This window comes from Ammospiza caudacuta, chromosome Z, assembly GCF_027887145.1.
Source record: "Ammospiza caudacuta isolate bAmmCau1 chromosome Z, bAmmCau1.pri, whole genome shotgun sequence".
Classification (NCBI taxonomy): Eukaryota; Metazoa; Chordata; class Aves; order Passeriformes; family Passerellidae; genus Ammospiza; species Ammospiza caudacuta.
In genome coordinates this window covers 36,790,349-36,811,512 of record NC_080632.1, presented here as the reverse complement: position 1 = coordinate 36,811,512, position 21,164 = coordinate 36,790,349, and the positions used below count along the sequence as shown (strand labels likewise).

General features: G+C 37.4%; 1 protein-coding gene across 1 annotated transcript in view; it reads left to right on the top strand.

Annotated features, from left to right (window-relative positions):
• The window catches only part of CCDC171 (coiled-coil domain containing 171), a 150,446-nt gene that overhangs the window by 49,109 nt on the left and 80,173 nt on the right, over positions 1-21,164 (top strand). The window contains exons 11-16 of the mRNA XM_058823984.1: positions 2,676-2,765; positions 4,594-4,794; positions 6,701-6,868; positions 8,743-8,931; positions 18,735-19,239; positions 19,984-20,100. Coding sequence (XP_058679967.1) covers positions 2,676-2,765; positions 4,594-4,794; positions 6,701-6,868; positions 8,743-8,931; positions 18,735-19,239; positions 19,984-20,100 — 1,270 coding nt within the window. The remainder of the gene's footprint in view (positions 1-2,675; positions 2,766-4,593; positions 4,795-6,700; positions 6,869-8,742; positions 8,932-18,734; positions 19,240-19,983; positions 20,101-21,164) is intronic.

Here is a 21,164-nt window from a genome sequence, read left to right as displayed (position 1 = left end):
GTGGGAATGTTGAGTAGACAGCTTCAAGTATGCCTGAAGAAAAAATCTCTGTCGCTACTATTTCTCTAAGCTTTGCCCTACAGTAAAGTTTCACATTTGTGGGGACAGGGAGAACAGTTTTTTGTCTTTCTAGTTTAATTTGCTTTTCTAGTTCAGTCTTTTGGGATTATTTTCAAAAAACATTTAGAATAACAAGCCGCTCATATATAGAATGTTAGTTAGAAGATAATGATCTAAGAGGGCAGCTGCATATACTGCAGTGTTCCTAAAAACACAATGGTTGAGCCTCATTAGTCACTGCTATCAGGCATGCTCCCCTGTACTTCTAAAACTGGTATAATTTTCTGAGGAGAGTGTTTTCAATGGATTCTCTTTGGGAGCTTTTTTTCTATAATTTCAATAAAAATCTTAGAATACTGTCTTTATGTTATCTAATAAAATAATGGAAGTATTTAAATTTTGGGAAACTTACCCTTATAAAAAATCAGATGTTTTCCATGCAGTCCTTTTATATCACTGACTGAGAAGTTACAGTTTTGCATTTATTTTCTTGTGTGTTTTGCTAGTCTGACTAAATTACTCCTCTTGGGTGTAAATGTGTTATTAATTTGTGGCTTTAAAGGCTGTACAGAGAATTTAACTGCACGATTAAAACTTTTTGTACAAACTTGTGATTAGACTTTGAATAAAACTGGCAAATACAGAAAGGCAAGGTGTGATGAGATTGTAAAGTGCCAGCACTCTTATTTAATTTCTAGGTTTTGTCTATTATTTTGACAAATGCATAGTCTAGCTAGTCATTCAACAGGTTTAAAACAATTAAAAATTAAAAATAAAAAAAGAAAACTATATTAGCTTTGCCCTTTTTAGTGGAAAAAATAGGTCTCCCACAAGACCTTTGAGTTTGTTCAAGGGGCACAAAAATAAGTGACCATGGTAACAATTACACTTTTTAAACAGCAAGCACTGTTAAGTCTCTCCCAGCGAGATAAGAGAACTGATGTGTATAGTCATTATGAAACTCTTCTGACAGCCAAGTCTGGAAGCTGCAGAGTAACTAGGAACATATTATCCTCAGCGAATTGTTATTTGGGAGGAGGAGCATCACGTGATAGGCAGCACAGTTGAAAAGTCGACTCAGCAGGCTTTGGCTTAGTGATGTGCTTTGTTGTGAAACTGTGCCAGAGACAGCAGTGGGGAGACCAAGGGGGTGGCTTCTAAGAAAGCAGAGAGAGTGTTCTGACAGAAAGAAGAATGAACTGTCAAGGAAAATAAATCGCAAGCAGAGCAGGACCAACAGATGACCTGCCACAAGACTTCCCAGTAGGACTGTGTGGGACTGACCCTGAAGTTGTCATATGGAGCCAGAGATCACTGAGCACCTTTGTGGTGCACAGAAAGGGCAGTGCTCTGTCCTTCTTGATTACCCCTGCCCCCATAGAGAATGCTGCTTTTGGCTTTTTATGTGTGAGATATATTTAATAATAAAACTTTAATAATACAATAATGCACAAGGGGACTATGAAGGGCACTGTGCATTAAAACTAGGTTGTTTTAATACACAATAAGGAAGGGTTTTAGTAGCAACGCAACAGTAAGCAAATTTTAGTGGTTTCCTTTATAAAAAGATTTTGAACAAGATCCCACATATTGATGAATTTATTAATGTATGTGTACACCTGTATGTATATGTGAAATACGCTGGTAAACTTGTCATGTGTCATCTTTAACTTACTGTGTTAAACATTTGATTAAAAGATCTGGTTAGTTTGTGTAGTCACACAAACTAACAAACTAGAAAGGTGTAGAAGTGTTTTGGGTTTTGAAGATAACTAACTTCTGACTTTCTGTATAGTGCAGATACCAGAACATGTTTGGATAGAGGGAAACGATTAGTAAACTAATAAAAAGACTGGAAATATTCCAGTAGCATTCTTTAATTTACTGTAATTATTTCTAAGGGTTCTGCTAAATTTTCTTACATCAAAATATTAAAATAAACATTTTAAATGTAATTCATAAATTTTGCATATTAGGTGTTCTATTTCTGAGTTGCTCCTTAAATGTCAGGCGTTAGCAGCATCATCATAAAAACAGAGATACACATTATTTTGTTATGTAGTTACTGTTTTTGAAAGTAGAAAGTGAAGTAGTAGTACCTCAGTACATATTAAGCAACCTCTGAGACTGCTTTTGCTTTTAACCCTAAAAGTCATTGTGCCTCTGTGGTACATTGATGCTTTTTACAGTATGTGAGTACTATCCAGTGCTCTGTAAAGAATCAAGCTTGTAGCTAGACAATTTCTGCAAATGGCCACTGACTTGAAAACTTGTTTTCTCAAACCACTCCCGAGATCATTATCTGAATTTACTACACTTTCAAGTGCATTTCAGAATCTGTGTTTTTGTCAGATATTTTGAGAGTTAATAGGATAGGTAAGAATGGACTCAGTTTGTTATTCTACCACTACTCTTCATTTTAAATAATTGTAAAAGATTATTTAGTGTTTTGTAATGGCATATTATTTAGATGGTATGTAGTACAAAAGCTCTTCAAGGAATTTAAATAAATTTTGTTTTTTACTTTCATGTATGAAATTCTTCCTTTATATTATATCGAATAGATCATTGCACCCTTTCTGTAAAAGCCTCTTTGATTTTCATATTTTTTGAAGCTTGAGAAAATGAAGGCTTTGTGTAAAAAGACGACAAAAGAACTTCAGGTATCTGAGGAGAAAATGTGTGCTTTAAGACAAGACCTGAAGGTAGGTTTAATGAACTTAGCATAAAATGTGAACATTTTGCAAAACCTATCTTTCTGGATTAAAAGTATTTTTTTTCTTATCAGAGTAAGTCCTTCTATCATTGTAGTCTATTGAGCAAACTAGTTCACCTCACAAGTTTGTGTGAAACTATGCTGCTTTATCCTAGTTATCACTATAAAGCACATAATTTCAATGATTGCCCTTCTGAAATAATTAAAATACCTTGATAAATTTGCAAGTATTGTTTTATATTGAAATCATTATCAGTAATCTTTTTTGTTTAACTGTTTTTCTCAAGAAAAGGGAAAGAGAATTTAGTTACCTCTATGCATATGAAGGTATATTTTTTTAATGATGTCAATTCTTTAGTTAATTGTTTTGTTTATGTTTGTCAGAAGGGTCAATGCATGTGATGCATCAAGTTCTCTTTAACATCTGTAAAGTATGCAGCCTAAAATTTCTTGGAGTAAAAGTTAGCTGAGATAAAAACACTTGAGAGCTCTTTCCTTTAGTTTTGGAAATATTTTTTTTCTTTCTGTTTTTGGCTGACACCACTTTTGTAATGTCCTGTCTGGTTAAATCAATAGCCAAGGGAGTGAGCAAATCCTGAGGTTGTGTTTTAACTTAATCTCCCAACTAGCAGTGTGTTGTATTACTGCCAAAATAGAATGTCTGTAAACACAGCGTTTTTCAGGTTCTTTTTCTGAGGATATGCTGTTTTATGTTTTATGCAGTGCTTTTCTGTAACATTCATTGAATCTTCACATTAATGGATATGATGTGTTGCCACCTGTTATGAAGTTTCTTTACTAATTTATGTTCAGAAGATTTAGGACTTCTACTTCTGTTACAGCACTTTTTAAAGTCACCTAAAAATTTTGCAACCTTTGCAAGAGATACTTGTATTCTTCATGCACAAACTGAGCTTGCTACACACACAGGGTACTGGTTTTTATGCAATATACCAGTTTTCAATCTCTCTAAATTTTTGGTAATAATATTGTATAGATGATCAAAATCTAGATCTAGTCTGAAAGCATTTCTATTAGAAATTTAAAATTACTTTAATATTTTAATGTTTCTATTTAGAAGAATAAAGCTTGTCATTTTCTGAATAATTTAGTGTTATGTTTTGTATGATTTTATGGTCTATGAAGCTGTGATTTTATGAAAAATAAACAATGCTTTCAGTTTGACCTTTTGCAAACTTTAGCAGTGCTGGAAATCCAGTGTAACTGCACCATATTTTGGCTCAGAGGGGGTATTATATTAAGTTCTTTGTTTACCTGATGAGATTTTGGTGTTTGTTACATAACAGTATTTATGACTACTTCTAATTACTTATTTCCCATGGTCAACCTCCAAAGAGAGTCCTCACTTTTTTTTATCTTGTATCTAAAGAATACAATGCACAGCAGCATCTTTGTTGCTTGCAGACTCAGCCCTAACAGATCAGGGATTCACTTAAGAAAATAATGTATCTTTTCAATGGGTCTGAGAGCTTTGCGCTCTGCAGAGGATAAGTTGCATTCCTGTGTTCTGCATGTCATTTGTGGGGGTAGAGGGGACTGTGAAGTTTACTGTATCATGGAGCCTTTACCTGTCAGAGATGGATTTCCAATGCTGTCTAGTTGCAAGCTGTTCAAGAGGCCTATTGTCAATTTTGAAATTCTATTCTTGAAAGATAAAGTCCACCCAGCCTGGATTCTTGTGAATACATGTGGTTATATGACTGTTTCTTTCCTCAGGTGATGAACACTTGGATAGGGTATCATTTTATAGAGTAAAATTTATACCAGCTTTTCTGTTAAATTCCTCTGTTTTACAGGAAGTTCAGGATACCATGGCTGATACCAAGAAAGAGTTAAACTATCTGCACACTAAGTGTGCAGACAGAGAGACCTTAATAGAAACTTTAAAAATGGAACTGCAGGATGTACAGCAATGCTGGGAGAAAGAGCAAGTACGTGCCACAGAATCTGAAAATGAAATCCAGAAGCTTACCAGGGCTTACCAGAAGGATATGGAGGTATTACTAGAGACAAGATGACTGTCAAAGAGTCTTTATTTAATCTCAGCTTTATACATTTACATACATCAAATGGTTACTCTTAGTTTTAACAGATTTATCCCTAAAATATGATTTTAAGATACGTATTTTGAAATATGTGTTTAATATCTACAGGATTTCAGGACATATTGGGTCTCCTTTCTTCTGTATCAGAACTAATAGCTTAATCATTCCTGTATTTTAAATTTTTGAAAAACAGGCTTTATTTAAAAAGCTATGCCTGATGAACAATTCTTTCTTTCTTTCAAATTAAAAGTTAGCAGAAATGTTTCACAATTGAAACATGTAATATTGTCATTATCATGTGTTAATTACTGATCCATGTGTAAATTGATACATAGCAAATATGGAATTGAGGTAATTTTGCATGCATGCCACAAAACCTAGAAATTCTTACCTTTATCTATTACCTAATTGTAGTGTGCTATATGTGGGAATGGGTCTACAATGTCTTATTTCAGAACTATTATCTTTCTCCTTATATGTATTAACAGATGTTAATTTTGTTGCTTTTTCCGCCCAATAAAGTGGTTCTGTACTAGCAAGGGCAATGATATACTTGTAGTTGTTGTGCATATTGAGCTCATTACTTCCACAAATTTGGACATGGATGCCAACTGAGTAAAAAGGAAACATTCTTTCCACCTCTTTTACAGTCTGGTATTTAAATAGGGTCCACATGAAGCAGCTGGAATTGTTACACACATCAGATAATGATTAAAGTGGAGGAAACTAGAAGTCTGGCTGTATTGTAAAGTCAGCATGTCTACAAGCCTGTGGTTGCATTCAACATGTGTGAATTGATTTGGGGTCTTGGAATCCTGTTTCTCATGCCAAATGGATAATTGTCATCCTAGTTTTATCACAGCTCAAACATCAAATGTAATGATGGTGGCGCACTGGATTTTCCTTGGGGAATTTGTAGATCTGTTAGAAACAAAGTTAAACTAAACTGAATTACAATTTATTTTTAATTGCCTAAAGCACCATGAGATAATTGTGAGAAAATACATGTAAGTGTAATGGCAAGAGCTCAGAACAATCCTACTTTCCAATCTTGGCCATCCGTATTTTCTTAATGGAAAATTTCAACCAAGACCCCTGGAAAATAATGGGAACCTTTGCAATAGTTTACAGACTTTGTCCTTGTGACTTTTGAGGTACAACTTGCTATTGTTGTCTTAATCAAAGTTGCTAAGTTGCATATATGTACTGAAAGCACTAAGGATGGAATTTCTATAGCATTCTATTGTTGCTAAAGTTTATTTATAACTTGCATCAATTTATTATATTACTGACTAAAATCAGTGTAAATGAATGAGGCATGGCTTGTGGAATTTAACTCATGAAGCTATAAGCCTGTTTTGTCTGGCCATTTGGTCTCATATATAATCCATACAAAAACAATTTAAAAAAGACTTCAGAGTGATAGTTGTATAAATAGTGTCTTGTGCTGCCAAGCCAATCAGAAGATTTTCTGCATGCTCTGCAGTTGTTGTAAATGGATACAGTTAGAGTATAACTGAAAGTTTTACCATAAATAAATAAATTGCATATACTAATAGCATGGAATTTTTTATCTGTATCAGATAGTCCATTGTGATAACAGCAGGACTGTTCTGTATTTATATGAACTATTTATATATTATGTCTGAATAGACACATTTTGTGAAAACTGTTTTCTTACATTCGCTTCAATATGTATGACTGCAAATATTAGCAATTATGGTATTTTGAAAAAGGTTTGTGAATGAGCCATGTGGGCTTTTTTTCACTTGCATGTAGTTCGTATTACTGCCCATGTAATGCACATTTCAGTTCTAACACTGTTCAGATACATCATGTAATTCTCCTTTTGTTTCAGGAGAAACTAACCTTCCTTCACAGCTTATACCAGCATTTGATAGCAGGCTGTGTGCTTATAAAACAACCAGAAGGCATCCTAGATAGATTCTCTTGGCCTGAGCTTTGTGTAATCTTGCAGGAGAATGTTGATGCCCTGATCTCAGACCTCAACAGGGCTAATGAGAAGGTAAGTGTCCTTAGGCACCAGCTACCTCTATTAAATTCAGTGACATTTGTCCACGTTGCAGTATCATTAAAAAGGACTGACATTCATCTTATTTCAAAAAGAATTTGGACGTTAATAATTCAATACCATTAATTATGGCTTGTCTACAACTCAGTTTGATGCCATTGCTGTGGGCATGTAAATGTGACTGAAGTCTGTATGAAGTCTCTAAGCTCCACTTTCAGTGCAGGACATGCTAATAGTACTAGCCAATATTAGCCACAGGGACCTAATTAAAAGAAAATAAATTAATCTTACTGATGAAGCAATTCAAAGAACTTAGTCATTTACACTAATAAAGCAAGTCTTTATTTTACCATAAAACTGAAACAAAATGCCCTTACTCAAGGAGTGTCGTCTTTAAATTATATGTTTATTATTCAGAGTTTATTATTTCATTTGAAAGAATGACAGTGTATTTTTTCATTTAATTGTAACTCATGGATTATAGAATTATATTCAGTAACACAAACAGAAAATACCAGTTTTTATAAAACATTTCAGTATTTGCTGTAGAGAGGAGCTGTAATTTTCAGGGTGCAAGTAAGCTTATGTGGCCTTTCTCTCCATAAATCCCTGCATTTTTAGGAAAGAAAAATCTCCTTTTAAATAAATTAAACTGACTCCACAGACTAACATATGACAGTCTTTAGAATTTCAGTTCGTTTTCTGGCTCCATTGATCAGGTCAGTCCTAAGACTAGTACAGCAACTCCAGAACTTGTCTCTGCTGACATTTTTTAAGACATAGTAGGGGAAAATCTTATTTTGACATTTTTCATCTTCAGGAGTGACCACTCTTCTGGTCTGGGTAAGATGCAGGGCTGGTTACAGTGAATTGTTTTAACTCTGCCCATCAATTAATAAATACCTCAGCAGTCAGTTGGACCTACCTCCTCACCGATGGGGTAGGATAAAATCTGGATTATGAACATTTGATATACTTTTGCATTTTGCTTTTGAAGTAAATGAGGAAAGGGGAGTGGAAGAGAAGGGAGTGAACATTATTGGCAGTGTTTGAGGATACTGTGTCATATTTTTTCTTGCTTTTTAATTTAGTGTGGTTATTGATATTGACTGTGAGGTCTCTAGGACTTTTTTCATATACTCACCAGCTTTTCAGGGATTTTGAACAGTATGTCACTCATGTTGTAACTGCTTTCTTGGGAGCAAAATTTTCCTCTTGCATTTCTGTGTGATGCATTTGAAAAGTAGCTTACTGATACTCTCTAGTAGTTAATTGTAGGTGTGTGTATTTCACAATTTTTCTTACCTTGATTCTTTCCTCCATTTAGTTTGCGTGGGAGCTACTAAGTTATCCACAGAGTGAATCCATTTGTACTTGTCAAAAACAACTTCTGTGTGCTAAAATGTTCTGAAATTCTTTTAATGCTTAATAGTATTTGGAATGTTTTGGTTTTCCACTAAAACAAAAATTATATTAAGGACTGTTTTTTTTATATATTATCTACAATTCTTGCAAACTTCTAAGGGACTGGTATACTCAGATTGGTATACTTTACCATCACATGATTTAATGCTCTTGTTTACAAAAAGCCAAAACATAGGAGACATGTCCAGTTCAGGTTTTCAACAAAGAAAGCAATAAGCATCTGCAGTATGGTATGGCAATGGCAAAACTGAATCCAATTTTTTGTTCATATTGTTGCACAACTCAAGTAAATAATCTGTCATGAAAGGCTTTTACTTAGTTTTAATGAAAATATTGAAGAAATTACAGTTTAGATTTTATGACATCTGTGGTTAAACTGATATACACAATAAAGTAAAAAGATGCTTAGAGAAATAATTTCTTTTTAAATGCTTGTTACACAGATATCTCACCTGGAATATGTTTGTAAAAACAAGTCCAATACTATGAAGGAGCTTCAGCAGAGCCAGGAAGATGCTTTTAACAAAATGGCTGAACAAATGAAAGCGCAGGCAAGCTGTTGGCAGAACGAAAAAAAGTATCTGGAACAGCAGTACTCAGGTCTCCTTGGGGAAGTTCATGCAAGGGCACAGGTATGGTGCTATGAACTTCTGATTTTTTTTCTTGTAAATATTTAATGGATTATTTCCATAGTTTGAACCCCTAACCAGTTTAAGGTTGTTTAAAATTAAAAAAAATCTGCAAACTCCATGCCAGTATTGACTTCATTTATAATAAGAAATAAATGTCTTTGTTAAAACATTCTAGGAGTGAATTGCCTAATTTGGCTTTTTGGGTTTTTTTTGAGAATGTTAAGGCTGTAAGATTGAATTTGCTTGATTTAAGAATTATATAGGGCAGCAGTGATTTTTTTCAGTGTCCTGCTTTGCAAAGACTGTGTAGCGATACAGTAAAATGGTCTCATCTGGGGATAAATTTAGATATATACGTTCTGACCCTAAAAACCAATTAGCAGTGGTAGATTTCAACAGTATTAGAGGATGCTGTTGCACAGATGAATCAGTGAGCAGTGGGTCAAAAGTGTAATGCTATTGGTACTGATTGTTAGACAAGTTATTTGCAATTTAAAATGCTCACTATTATTCTACAACTACCATTCACCATCTTTTCAATCACATTCATTTACATGTGTTTCAATAAAAGTGTTGTGAAATTGAGGAGATAAGGTATGCCTTGTTACTTGTGACTGCCACCTGTGACTTACTTTATCTGAAGAATGCTATATTTGATGCAGATTTTAGTCTTGGAAGTCCTTGTGTGCTGAAAAATACATTTATGAAGCATTCTATTTAAAGAGCAATTTATGGTGAGTTCTTAGGACTGAGTTATATTTTTTTAGATTTTTTTGCTTGATATTTACATTTCACATTGGGTATTGACAAGGCTACAAACATCAGTGTGAGTGGAATAAGTGGCATCCAGATTTATATTTAATTTCCCCATCATCATGTAGTTTCAGTTTATGGCTTTCATTTGCCAACAGAAAGAATGGTAGAACAAGGAAGCTTCATTTTAATTTTAAAAATTACATTTCCTTCTTAAATAAAAAGTGGAGTTACACAATTTAGATTTCTTCCTCCTATGCATGATGGGTCATGTCTTTAAAAACTCTTGTGTTTTGTGAAAAATAGATGTTCCACAGTACTGCATCATTCTTTGGGATGGTGCTAAACCTCCCAGTCTCTGCAGCTTGATTGTATAGATAGCATGTAAAGCATGTACGTAAAAAAGTGTCTCCTTTTTGTGGCATGCACTTAGGCACGTGTTTTGGAAAAAACTTCATCTGTCAGCTTCCTGTACAGGACTAATGAATCACTAAAACGGGAATATTTTTCCTTAGAAAACATCTGGGCTTGTTTTCTAACACAGGTTATTGTAATGTTGGAGTGCAAGCTGGTGGTTTTGTAATCTAGGTAGTACAATGTCTGTATACACTTAGATGATTCAACGATCTCTTTTCCATCTTGTGTTCCAGTTTGTCTTCCTTACCATTCAGTGTCTAACTCTCAAGAAGACAGTCTAATTTCTTCTCGATTTCTAATTTGTGACTGACTTTCAATTTGCAAATACCAAATTAAGCCTTTTATTTCTTGGCACCCATAGGGTCCATAAATGTCTACTGCTAAGGCTTTTCTAGTCCTGATTGCCCATTTTTCCTGGCTTAACTGTATTTTATCTTTTGTATTTTGAGCCAGTTAGCCATATTTGTCTGCAAGATCAGTGCTTTGTTTGATCAGAGGTGTACAGACAGACTAATATCATAGCCTTATTTCCAAAGAAAACAAGGGAAAATGTGCCACAAGTTACAGAATGTCTTCAAAGGATCTTTAAGATTTGCCGACTACCAGTGATTACATAAAGATGCAGAACGCAATATTTAAATTTAATTATTTTAGCAAGCTTTATTCATTAAATTTTATAGGAAACATATAATCAGTACAAGTGGAATATAACTTGCCAGTATTTCATTGTACAGCTGGGGGTCTTCTCACTCTAGGACACTTACTCTAGCGCTACTAGGAAACTGCAGCAATTTGCTACATTTTTCATCCCAAGATCTGAGTGTTAATTGCAAGCACTTTGGTGAAATAACCCCTTGTAGGGTTTAGTTCCATTCTGAAAAGGGAAGATGAGTGATTTCTGCTGTCCTGCACCAACCTAATGGTACATCATAGGATGCTTCCTTTTATTTGTAGCTTTGTCTTCAACCAGTGTTCCATGACGTCTTCTGGATATTTTCCCCTCAGAGGTCCTGTATTGAGACTTCTTTAGTTTTTCAAATTGTTGACATGTCTGTGAAAGAAAACCATAGACTGTCAATTCACACTCGCAGGAGTTAACAGAGAGCTCTAATTGCACAGCAGTATCAGCAATGTATCTTGAAACTTATTGTTTTGGTTTATTAGAACGGCAGTGGAGAGTCAGGGCTTTTTATAATGGTCTCCTTATAATTAAAACACTGCAAAATCTGGAGGTTTTAGTGGCATTGACACCTGCTACTGCTTCTGTCCCCAGCTAGTATTGTTCAGGGTCCCTGGTTCCACAATAGGATGTGTGAATGTTAATAGGTACTACCTCATAGCTGGTAGTAGGTAGGTCAGATGGATGGTGTAATCAGAGAGCAGTTTTACTGTTTTTCTATGGGAAAGAAGTTCCCAGAGTAGCCTTATCAGAGATCAGCGATAAACAAAGTTCTGTAGATACCACTCTTTGTCAGTGGTCTCCATTTTTGGAGAGTCAATGGAGCTTAAAATGCACATCCTTTTTCTTTGCCTTTTGTTGCAGGAGCCTAGTCCTCTTGATTTGATAGTGTGCCATTTTGAAAATGTTACTATGCCTGCTCCTTAGCCTCACACAAATTATTTATTATTTATAGTCCCCTAGGAAATGTCCTCTGAATTTTAACTACCAGTTGTTGTTTGTTAATTATATAGACATTTATTAATCTGTCCCCAGTTTTTGTGGCAACTGCTTAAAATAGAAAGGTTTTGTTCTTGTATGCAAAAATATATTATAAGAGAAAAGTACTTTAATTACTTTAAAATGTCAATTTTAACAGAAAAATCGAAGGTTTACTAAACAGGCAAAGGAAAAAGTCCCCTGGAAAGGAAAAAAAAAGTGTCTGCTTTTTCCTTGGTTGGAGGCCTTTTACAGCAAGACAGGTGAATTAGATAAAGGATGGGATATATTGCAATTATATGAAAAATCACTATAGTTGTTGCAAAGGGAGGAAAATAAATGTATGTAACTGTACTGGTCCTGGTCTTTCTTTGGCAGGCATGTCTGGCTCATGTACTTAAAACACAGCAAAGAGAGGGTAGTTGATGTTGTTTTTAGATATACCTGTATGTTTATATGCATTTGGAAAAATAAAACAGCTGAATGACAGGAATCACTGACTAACAGAATCACAGAATGGGTCAGGGTGGAAGGGACCACAGTGGGTCATCTGGTGCAACCCCCCTGCTCAAGGGGGTTGTCCTACAACACATTGCACAGAATTGTGTCCAGATTGTTCCTTAATATCCCCAGAAAGGGAGATTCTACAACCTCTTTGGGCAATCGGTCACTGCACAGAAAAGAAGTTCGTCCTCTTGTTCAGGTGGAACTTCCTGTGTGTCAGTTTGTGCCCATTGCCTCTTGTCCTGTTTCTTGGCATCACTGAGCAGAGCCTGGATCCATCCACTGACACCCTTTCTTTAGATACTTGTAGACACTGATGAGAGTCACAGAATTGTTAGGTTTGGAAGAGACCACTGGAGACCATCTAGTCCAACCCACCTGACAAGGCAAAGTCATCTAGGGCAGGTTACATCAGAATGCGTCAAGTTTTTTTGGGTTTTTTTTTCTTTTGAGTGTCTCCAGAGAGGGAGACTCCACAATCTCCTTGAGTATCCCGCTCTAGTGCTCTGACACCCTTAGTCTAAGGAAGTTTTTCCTCATGTTGAGGTAGAACTTCTCATGCCTTAGTTTTTGGCCATTGCTCGTCATCCAACATCAGTGCTGAATCACTCCACTGGAAAGAGTCTGGCACCATCCTCCTGACACCCACCTTTGAGATATTTCTGTGTATTGATGAGATCTCCTCTCAGTCTTCTCCAGACCAAACAATCTCAGCTCCCAGAGTGTCTCCTCATGAGAGAGAAGCTCCAGACCACTGATCATCCTTGTGGCTCTCCACTGGACCCTCTCCAGTAGCTCCTTGTCTCCCTTGTGCTGAGGAGCCCAGAACTGGACACAGCACTCCAGGAATGGCCTCACCAGGGCTGAGTGGAGGGGGAGGATCACCTCCCTGACCTGCTGGCCACACTCTTGCCAATGCAGCCCAGGATGACATTGGCCCTCCTGGCCACAGGGGCACTGGTGGCTCATGGGCAGCTTGTGATGCACCAGGAGTCCCAGGTCCTTTTCCACAGAGCTGCTCTGTAGGAGGTCAGCCCCAGGCTGTGCTGGCACTTGGGGCTGTTCCTGCCCAGGTGCAGGACCTGGCACTTGCCCTTGTTGAGCCTCACCAGGTTTCTCTCTGCCCAACCCTCCAGCTGATCAAGGTCCCATTGAATGGCAGCAGAGCTTTCAGGTGCATCAGCCACTGCCCCTGTTTGGAGTCACCAGCAAACCTGCTGAGGGTGCCTTTGATCCCTTCCTCCAGGTCAGTGATAACAAATTCAATGAGATTGGACCCTTGGGAGCATCACTGACTGCAGGCTTCTACCTAGATTCTGATCCACTGATCAGGTTTTTTGAGGGGACTGGGAGTGTGGAAGGGAACTGTGACAACTACATTCTGCATATCCCCTTTTGTTGGATGGGCAAAAGGGCATATCGCCTTTTTGCTGGAGCCTCTTCTTGGAGGAGATTTTGGGGGCTGTGTCACAGACTGGTTTCCACCACTGATGTGAAGTGTCTTTAAAAAAAAACTTTGTTGCACTTGCAGCCTATTGCAGCAGACATTGCTTTATGTTTTAGTGTTTGGCTAGTTCCAGCTGTCACATCAACCTGAGCTTTGAAAATCATTTTTCCATGCGGATTTTGTGCTCCCCTATTAGGACAGTGTCTTTACAAAGCTACTAAGCTGTGCAATTGTCAGTTCTTGATTCACCCCAAGGTCCATTCATATAATCCACATTTCCTGAGATTAGCTGCATGGATGTTGGGAGAGGCAATATATATCTGAGTTTGCCTCTCAATCATTTCTTCTTGAGGCTGAACAGACCCAGGTCCCTCATTCTATTTTAAGAAAGATGCTGCAGTCCCTTTGTCACCCTCTGTTGGAGCTAGTAGCTCCTTGTCTCTCTTGTAACAAGGAGCCCAGAACTGGAGAAAGCACTCCAGATGTAGCTTCCCTAAGGCTGAGTAGAGGGGCAGGATCACCTCCCTTGTCCTTGACATGCTTGGCCACATTTAATTCCAGATGCACCTTGACCTTCCTTGTCTCATTTCTACTTACTCTGACAACCTCTCTATCTTCATTCTAAGTGACCTCTTTCCATCTCCTGTGTATTTCCTGCCTGGGTAATGACAGTTCTTCATTTGGTCATGCAAGTCTGTTACCCTCTTTGCCTGACTTCTTGCACATCGTGATGTGTTGTTCTTGAATCTGGAGGAACTTATCCTTGAACATCAACCAACTCTCATGCCCCAGCAAGGCCTTCCCTGTTAGTGTGAGGTCAAGCAATATTCCTTGTGGGATCCGCCACTACCTGTGACAGGAAGTTGTCATCACTGCTTCTCAAGAACCTCCTGGGCTGTTTCTGTTTCATGGTGCTGGTTCTGCAGCAGATGTCAGGATAGTTAAAGTCCCCTACAAAAACCAGTATCTGTGACTCTAAGGCTGCTTTTTGCTGCCTGTAGAAGATGTCATCCACCTTCTCCTGCTCCTCAGGTGGCCTGTAGCAAACACCCACAAGTGTTACCCCTGCTGATCTGCCTTTTTATCCTGACCCATAAGCTCTTGACTCACTTACCATCCACCCCAAGATAGAGATCTATACATTCCAGGTGTTGCCTCAAGAGAGGGTAACTCCACCATCTCGCCTTCTTTGTTTCCTTCTCCTAAATAGCATGTACTTTATTACAGCATTCCAGTCACGTGAGCTCTCATACCACATCTCTAATTGCAAAGGTCAGAGTCCTTTGACATCACACAGATCTCCAGTTCCTCCTCTTTGTTCCCCATTTTGTGTGCATTGGTGTACAGCACTCCATGGAAGTATTTGATTGTGTCAATATACCCAGTGGGAGTGCACAGTCTGTCCTCTGATTACGTCTTTGGATTCATGTACCCTCGGCAGGCATCCCCTCCTAAGCATCCTTTTGCTGCTTGGGTGATCACTGTAGTTCTCCCCTTCCCACACCTTTTCTCTGTCGAGCTTGGCCTTGTTCCTGTTCCCCTTTAAATCCAGTTTAAAGCTCTTTCAGTGAACTCTGCTAAGATCCTTTTCCTTCTTTGAGGTAGGAGGATCTCATTTGTTGTCAGCAGACTCAGTATCATATAAACTGACCCATGATCAAAACCCCACAAATTCTGATGGTAACACCACCACCCTTGAAGCCATATGTTCCTCTGGGATTTTCCTGGGTTTTGCCCTATCATTCCCCACAACTGGAAGGAGAGAAGAGAACACAGCTTGTGCTCCAGATCCCTTGACCAGTTATCCCAAGGCCCTGAGGTCCTCTTGATCATTCACAGCCTTTTCATTGGGACTTTGTTGCTACCCACCTGGTAAACAGGTAATGGGTAGTGATCAGTTGGCTGTACCAGTGGGCAGTTTGTTGGTGCTGTCTCTTATCTGGGCTGCATGGAGGCAACATACTTCTGTATAGGTTAATTCTGGTTGGCATACTGGGTTCTTCATTTCTCTAAAAAGGGAGTCACTACTGCCGTTCCTTTTTTTCTTAATTGAGGAGGTCAAAATGTAGGGGCTAGGCTGCCCTGTCTTAGACAATCAGTCCAGCCTAGATGGACTTTCATCCACATTCTTATTTCCCTGATTCTGAGATTCCAGGGCCCCATACCTGCTGTATAAGGGCACCTAGAGAAGGTAAGTAGTTTGGGAGAAGATTCACCTGCTCACCCCAAGCAAAAATCTGTTTCCACTCACCTCTGTCTCTAAGGTCCCATGTTGCCTGGTGGTGAGAGGGTGGGGGATCCATTGCTTCAGGTGAAGTGGACAGTACGTGCATTTGAGGTGTGGCAGAATGCAGCTCCACCACTCAGTCTCTTCCTCAGGCTCCCTATTTCTTCTTAGTTTTTCTACTTTTTCTCTCAGCTCCAGTGTTAGGCTTTGTCAGTCATCCACCTGATCACAATTCACACAGCTGCTGTCTCTTCTGCCCTGAGAGCAGTGCCGGGCTCCACAATTCCCTGCAGTCTGAGACCCAGACTCCTGCATGGTTTCATGGGCACTCCATCTGGGTTGCCCCTTTTTGATGTGCACAGAGGAAGTAACTTTTGTCCAAACAAACACCACACCTCAGCTCAATAACTGAGAGTGAAGATCACCAACTGAGCTAAGTGCTTGAGGTGGCAGTGCTTCAGTGCCCTTCCTGTTTGCCCTGCATGTGCAAACAGTGTCATGGTGCTCTGGCTCAAGTTTCGTGCTGTTTGCACTCTCTGTTCATCGTGTTGCTGCTTGCTTGCCCTCCCTGGGGGCAGCTTTAGTGCATGTGGGGGTAGGCCCTCTCTCCTCTACTGCCATCTATGCTCAGGTCTCCAAAAGAAAAACCTTTTGAAGTCTCTGTGTCATTATATTTCTAGTTTTCAGTTCTGTTTCCATGCCAGAATAAAGGCTAAGGGTGTAGTAAGAAGTAGGATAAAATAGTTTTGCTAGTAGCACCTGATTTTTTGTTAAGGTTTCTTGGAATGGATAGAGCTCTGCAACTCAGTGAGGTGCCCCTCAAAGCTCAAACACCAAAGGAAACCAGCTTGCCAATGTTTAGGAAGAAAAGTCCATGTCTCTTTCAAGAACTGTGCTTTTAAGCTTTAAAGAAAACTCTAGAAACAGTGTCTGGCGTAGCAAAAGAAATTATTAGCCAATAAAAGAGAGAAGGTCTGTTTTCTTGCAAAACTTACATTTGTGAAGTCAAAGGTTGTCTCATTTACTTTTGCATATTACCATATCACAAAAAGCATTAAAAAAGCTCCTTAATTAGTAAGAGCACTGAATATTGGTATTGCTGCCCAACAACCCTGTAGGGATCACAGTTTGTTTACTTAGATATTGGCCTTTCACCTGTGATGGCCAGAAACCATAGGCTTTTCTAAATTTGGCTCACCTTTTCAGTTCCTTCCAGTCATGCTATCAGGGTTTTCATCTATAAAAATCAAACACTGTAAATAATGCAGTAGCACTGAAAGTATTGTCCATGTTCATACTTTATTTCAGCATAGTAAAGTGACATATGTGGCCTGTTAATTGCATCTTGAAATTAAATATTTTAGTGGCCTACTCTATTTTTGTATGGCTTGAAGTATTTTAATAGCATTACAAATTCTTTCCCTTCCAAAAAAATTATAAAATATTTATTTGGTCAAAGACATTTTGAACTGACTAGGGTACATCTCTGTAGAAGCGTGGAATCTTCTATTTTCATTCTAGGGATAGCTGTGTATATTTTTTCCCTTTTTGCTTGATGGAGGAGGTAAAAGAAACTAGGGTGCCTTGCTCACCACTAATTGGGACCTGTACCAAATAGAATGCAGGAGAATATGGCTGGATAATACCATTTTGCTTCTTTTTGGACCACTGCTACAGGAATAATATCACTCTGTGTTCAACAAAATTGTCCATAGCTCTAAGAGAGGGATCTGAAACTTAAATAAAATCCTCAGTTTTCATCATCATATGGACTTGTAGTTGCATCCATGTTTGCCTTTTTGTGACCATGTGTTGTAGCTGAAGTATTAGCATTTAACTTGAGCTTATGCAGTCTTTGTGAGCCGTGCCTAAAATTTATTATCTCCCTATACCAGTGGAGCCTGTTTAAATGTAGTCACTGTTTCAATCACAGCAGGCTTTTATGCATCAAAAACCCAGTTTAAGTCTCAGAGGTCACTTAGAACTCTCAGTGTAGCGTCTTGATTCCAGTACTGCAGTCTGCATCCTCTAACTGTAGTCCTGGCATTTCCTGACTTGTTACCATCTTAATTTCTCTATACCAGCTTGCTATTTTAAATCTCCCTCTTTCCCTATTTCAGGGCATTTAGAGGAAAAAAAAATGTTCTGCAACTTAAAAAAATCTATTATGGTACTAGGCAAAATAAAAACATCTGTATTACACTGTTCTTTTGAAAACTCACTTCTGTATGAGACCTAATCAATCTGTGAATATATAAGTAGGGGGTTGATTACAAAGTAATTAAGAGATCACCTTTACTTCCCCTTTTCCAGCTGCTGCCAATCTGTCTACGTTTATGTTCCAGAGCCTTCCTTATTTTTTTCTTCTCCCTTATACTAACTTTATTTCTTCTTTGTAAAGCAATGATCTTTCTTAAATTGGAGCATGTAATTCCTTTCTAAGCAATTGTTGTTAAGTCAACTGATAAAACTGCATTGTGGACAACCAGGTGCAGGCTATTGGAGTACTAAGGGTTATCATCAGGAACTAGGAATCCATTTGTAACTGAAGACTGTGCAAACTTTACTTTGTTATTTTGTTTTCATGTATTTAATTGTTTAACAGTTTTTTAGGAGAGATAGTTTTATCATCATTACTAATAATATTTGTTCCTTTAGTGTGTTACTTGAATGTGAAGAAAAAAGAAAGTATTTTCTTTTATCTTTTGTCTAGGTAAAAATGATTTTGTTAAGTTAAAAACTTTTCGCTAATATTTCTTCTGGGTTTTTTTCTTTGGTGTTTTTTTCTCTTACCCCAGGAGTACCAAGAAGCAGCAGAGAAAAATAAGGAAAAAATTTATGTCCTTGAAAAAAGTCAAGAGAAATTGGCTCTTGAAAACATTTCTGTGAAAAAGATGTTAACACAGTTTCAAAAGGAGCATTCCTCCCTCCTGGCAGCCTGTGCACTACTGGCAGGGGCCCTGTATCCTCTGTATGGCAGACTGTGTGCTATGTCTTCCCAAAGAGACCTTCTCCAAGATCAGGCGAACATTTATGAATTAGTGAACCAGAAGATTAGGACCTTAGTTCTTGCTCTCTCTCATGATAAGGAAAACAATCAGGATGAAGCAAAACTAAAGAGAAGAAAATCTCAGGGCCTGATTTATGTATTCCGAAGAGCTGTGATTGCAGTTTTGGCAGCCAACAGACTTAAGGTTTTAGCACAGTCTTCTAGTTCCCTCTTCACCTGGACAAATGGCTTAAAAGAAGGCATTGGAATTCCTGTTTGTGTAGGAGAATCCAAAGGCAAGCGTAATCTGTTAAGTAAGCTGATTTTTTTCTTCTTTTATAAATGTTGTGTCAAAAGACATGGCTACTGAATAACATATAGTAATATTATTTATAATAGAGTGTAAATACAAATTTAATGACATTTTAACAAATGTAATTTCTGAATTTGGAACTTCTAGATAACTTGATGCATGTAATTTCCCCTAAAATGAAATGCTTTGTCTGTTTGACAATGCAAGTAAAGTTGCAACTACACACGTGAGCTCCCATGGTTTAATACCCTCAATATTTGTACCGTAGATTTCAGAACTAGGTCCTACTGCATCTACCCTATGTGATAAATTTCTTGAAATGTTCCTACATTATTTGCCACTGACATTATTTTTGAGAATGTGTATTCTTTTAGTAATAACTTGTAGTACTTATTTCCTATTGAAAAATGCGAAAACGTTTCTTACTGATTCAGGTAAAATATTAATGTAAGATTTCTGGATTTCCTTTAGAGGAAATACATATCCTCTTAGTCCCTTTCTGTTACCAAACCAGCTTATGTATCCCTCTACAAGGAAAAATGGTATAAAAAATGCTTTTGAAACTAGGAGATTCATCTATTTTTCTGGTTTAGTGCTAGTGGAAGGATATTTAATACAGTCTAAATTGTCCTGAAAATAGTCTATGGCTTATGAACTTTTAGCTTTAGTCAGTTTCTGAAAGAGAAAGTAGTGTGCCTCATTTAAGTTATTGAGTTATATTGGTAGCTACAATTCTATTCCATAGGTTGTGAAGATGAAGAGCTTAACTGTGTGGAAGCACTCAGCTGGTTTGCTAGTTCCAACCTCCTTGCTGCAATAATCAGTTCTGTCACTGAATTGCAGGATGTTGTCAACAGACCAGGTAATTTTAAAACTATATTCTTGTAGTTGAAAATTAAAAACATGATCAGGGTGGTTGCATCATCTCAATTTTTAGGATTTATTTAAACTATTCTAGATCAAATCTCCTGAGAGCTGTATTGATGGAACAGATTGAATTTTCTTTAATTGGTGATGTGATACTTTATCCTTCTGGTATATAGTCATGGGAACAGAAGGCTGGAGAGTGCTTTTAGAAAGCATTTATATCATTCTGCCTGTTTGACTGTGAGATATTAAAAATAATCTAAACCACACAAATAGATATTTGGCTAACCTGTTTTTAAAAGCTTAGCCTAAAAAGTAGGCTAACCTTTTAAATTAAGTAACTCTTACAAGGTTCTTGTAAGAACCTTGAAGTAACTCTTACAAGGTTCCCAGTTATCTTCTTCATCTGGTCTAATATTCAGGAAGTGTTTTCCTGGAGCTCAACCTAATATTTTTTTCTATGAAGAAAATCTATGTAGTTTTGTTTTTATTTGATTTGTGTATTTCTTAAGTACGGGCTCTGAAACTGGCACGTCTTCAACTTGGGACATTACAGCTGCTGACTGAAAGGAAATAATTTCATACCGTGTTTTATGTTATATGAATTTAGTAGTTCCAAATCTGGAAAACAGTGAATTTCATGGATAACATTTTCATGTGCTTTATTTGCTATCTTACAGTTTTGGAGAGAGAAATAAAATGCTCTCAGTTTATACAATGCATAGCAGTCCTTATTTTATGTCTCTGCAATGTTTCTTCTCTAAGTTTATGTTTAATTAGGTATGTGTCTAGATTTCCTAATTTTCCCAGTCTCTGCTTGTATAGAATTCTACAATGCCTATGAAAAATTGTAGTGTCAGTCTTTGGAAATATCACCTCATGATTCCTAGCTGTTAACTATTTTCCTTTATTTATTTGCAGCAAGAACTGACCTAAGAGTTTGCATGGTTCTCTGCATTGCTGCCATCCTTAGTTCTTCAGTAAACTGTAGTTTTAAAGTACTGGCACTTCTGTTACAGAATAAAGGATGTTTAAGGAGAGATAATTTATATGAATAAA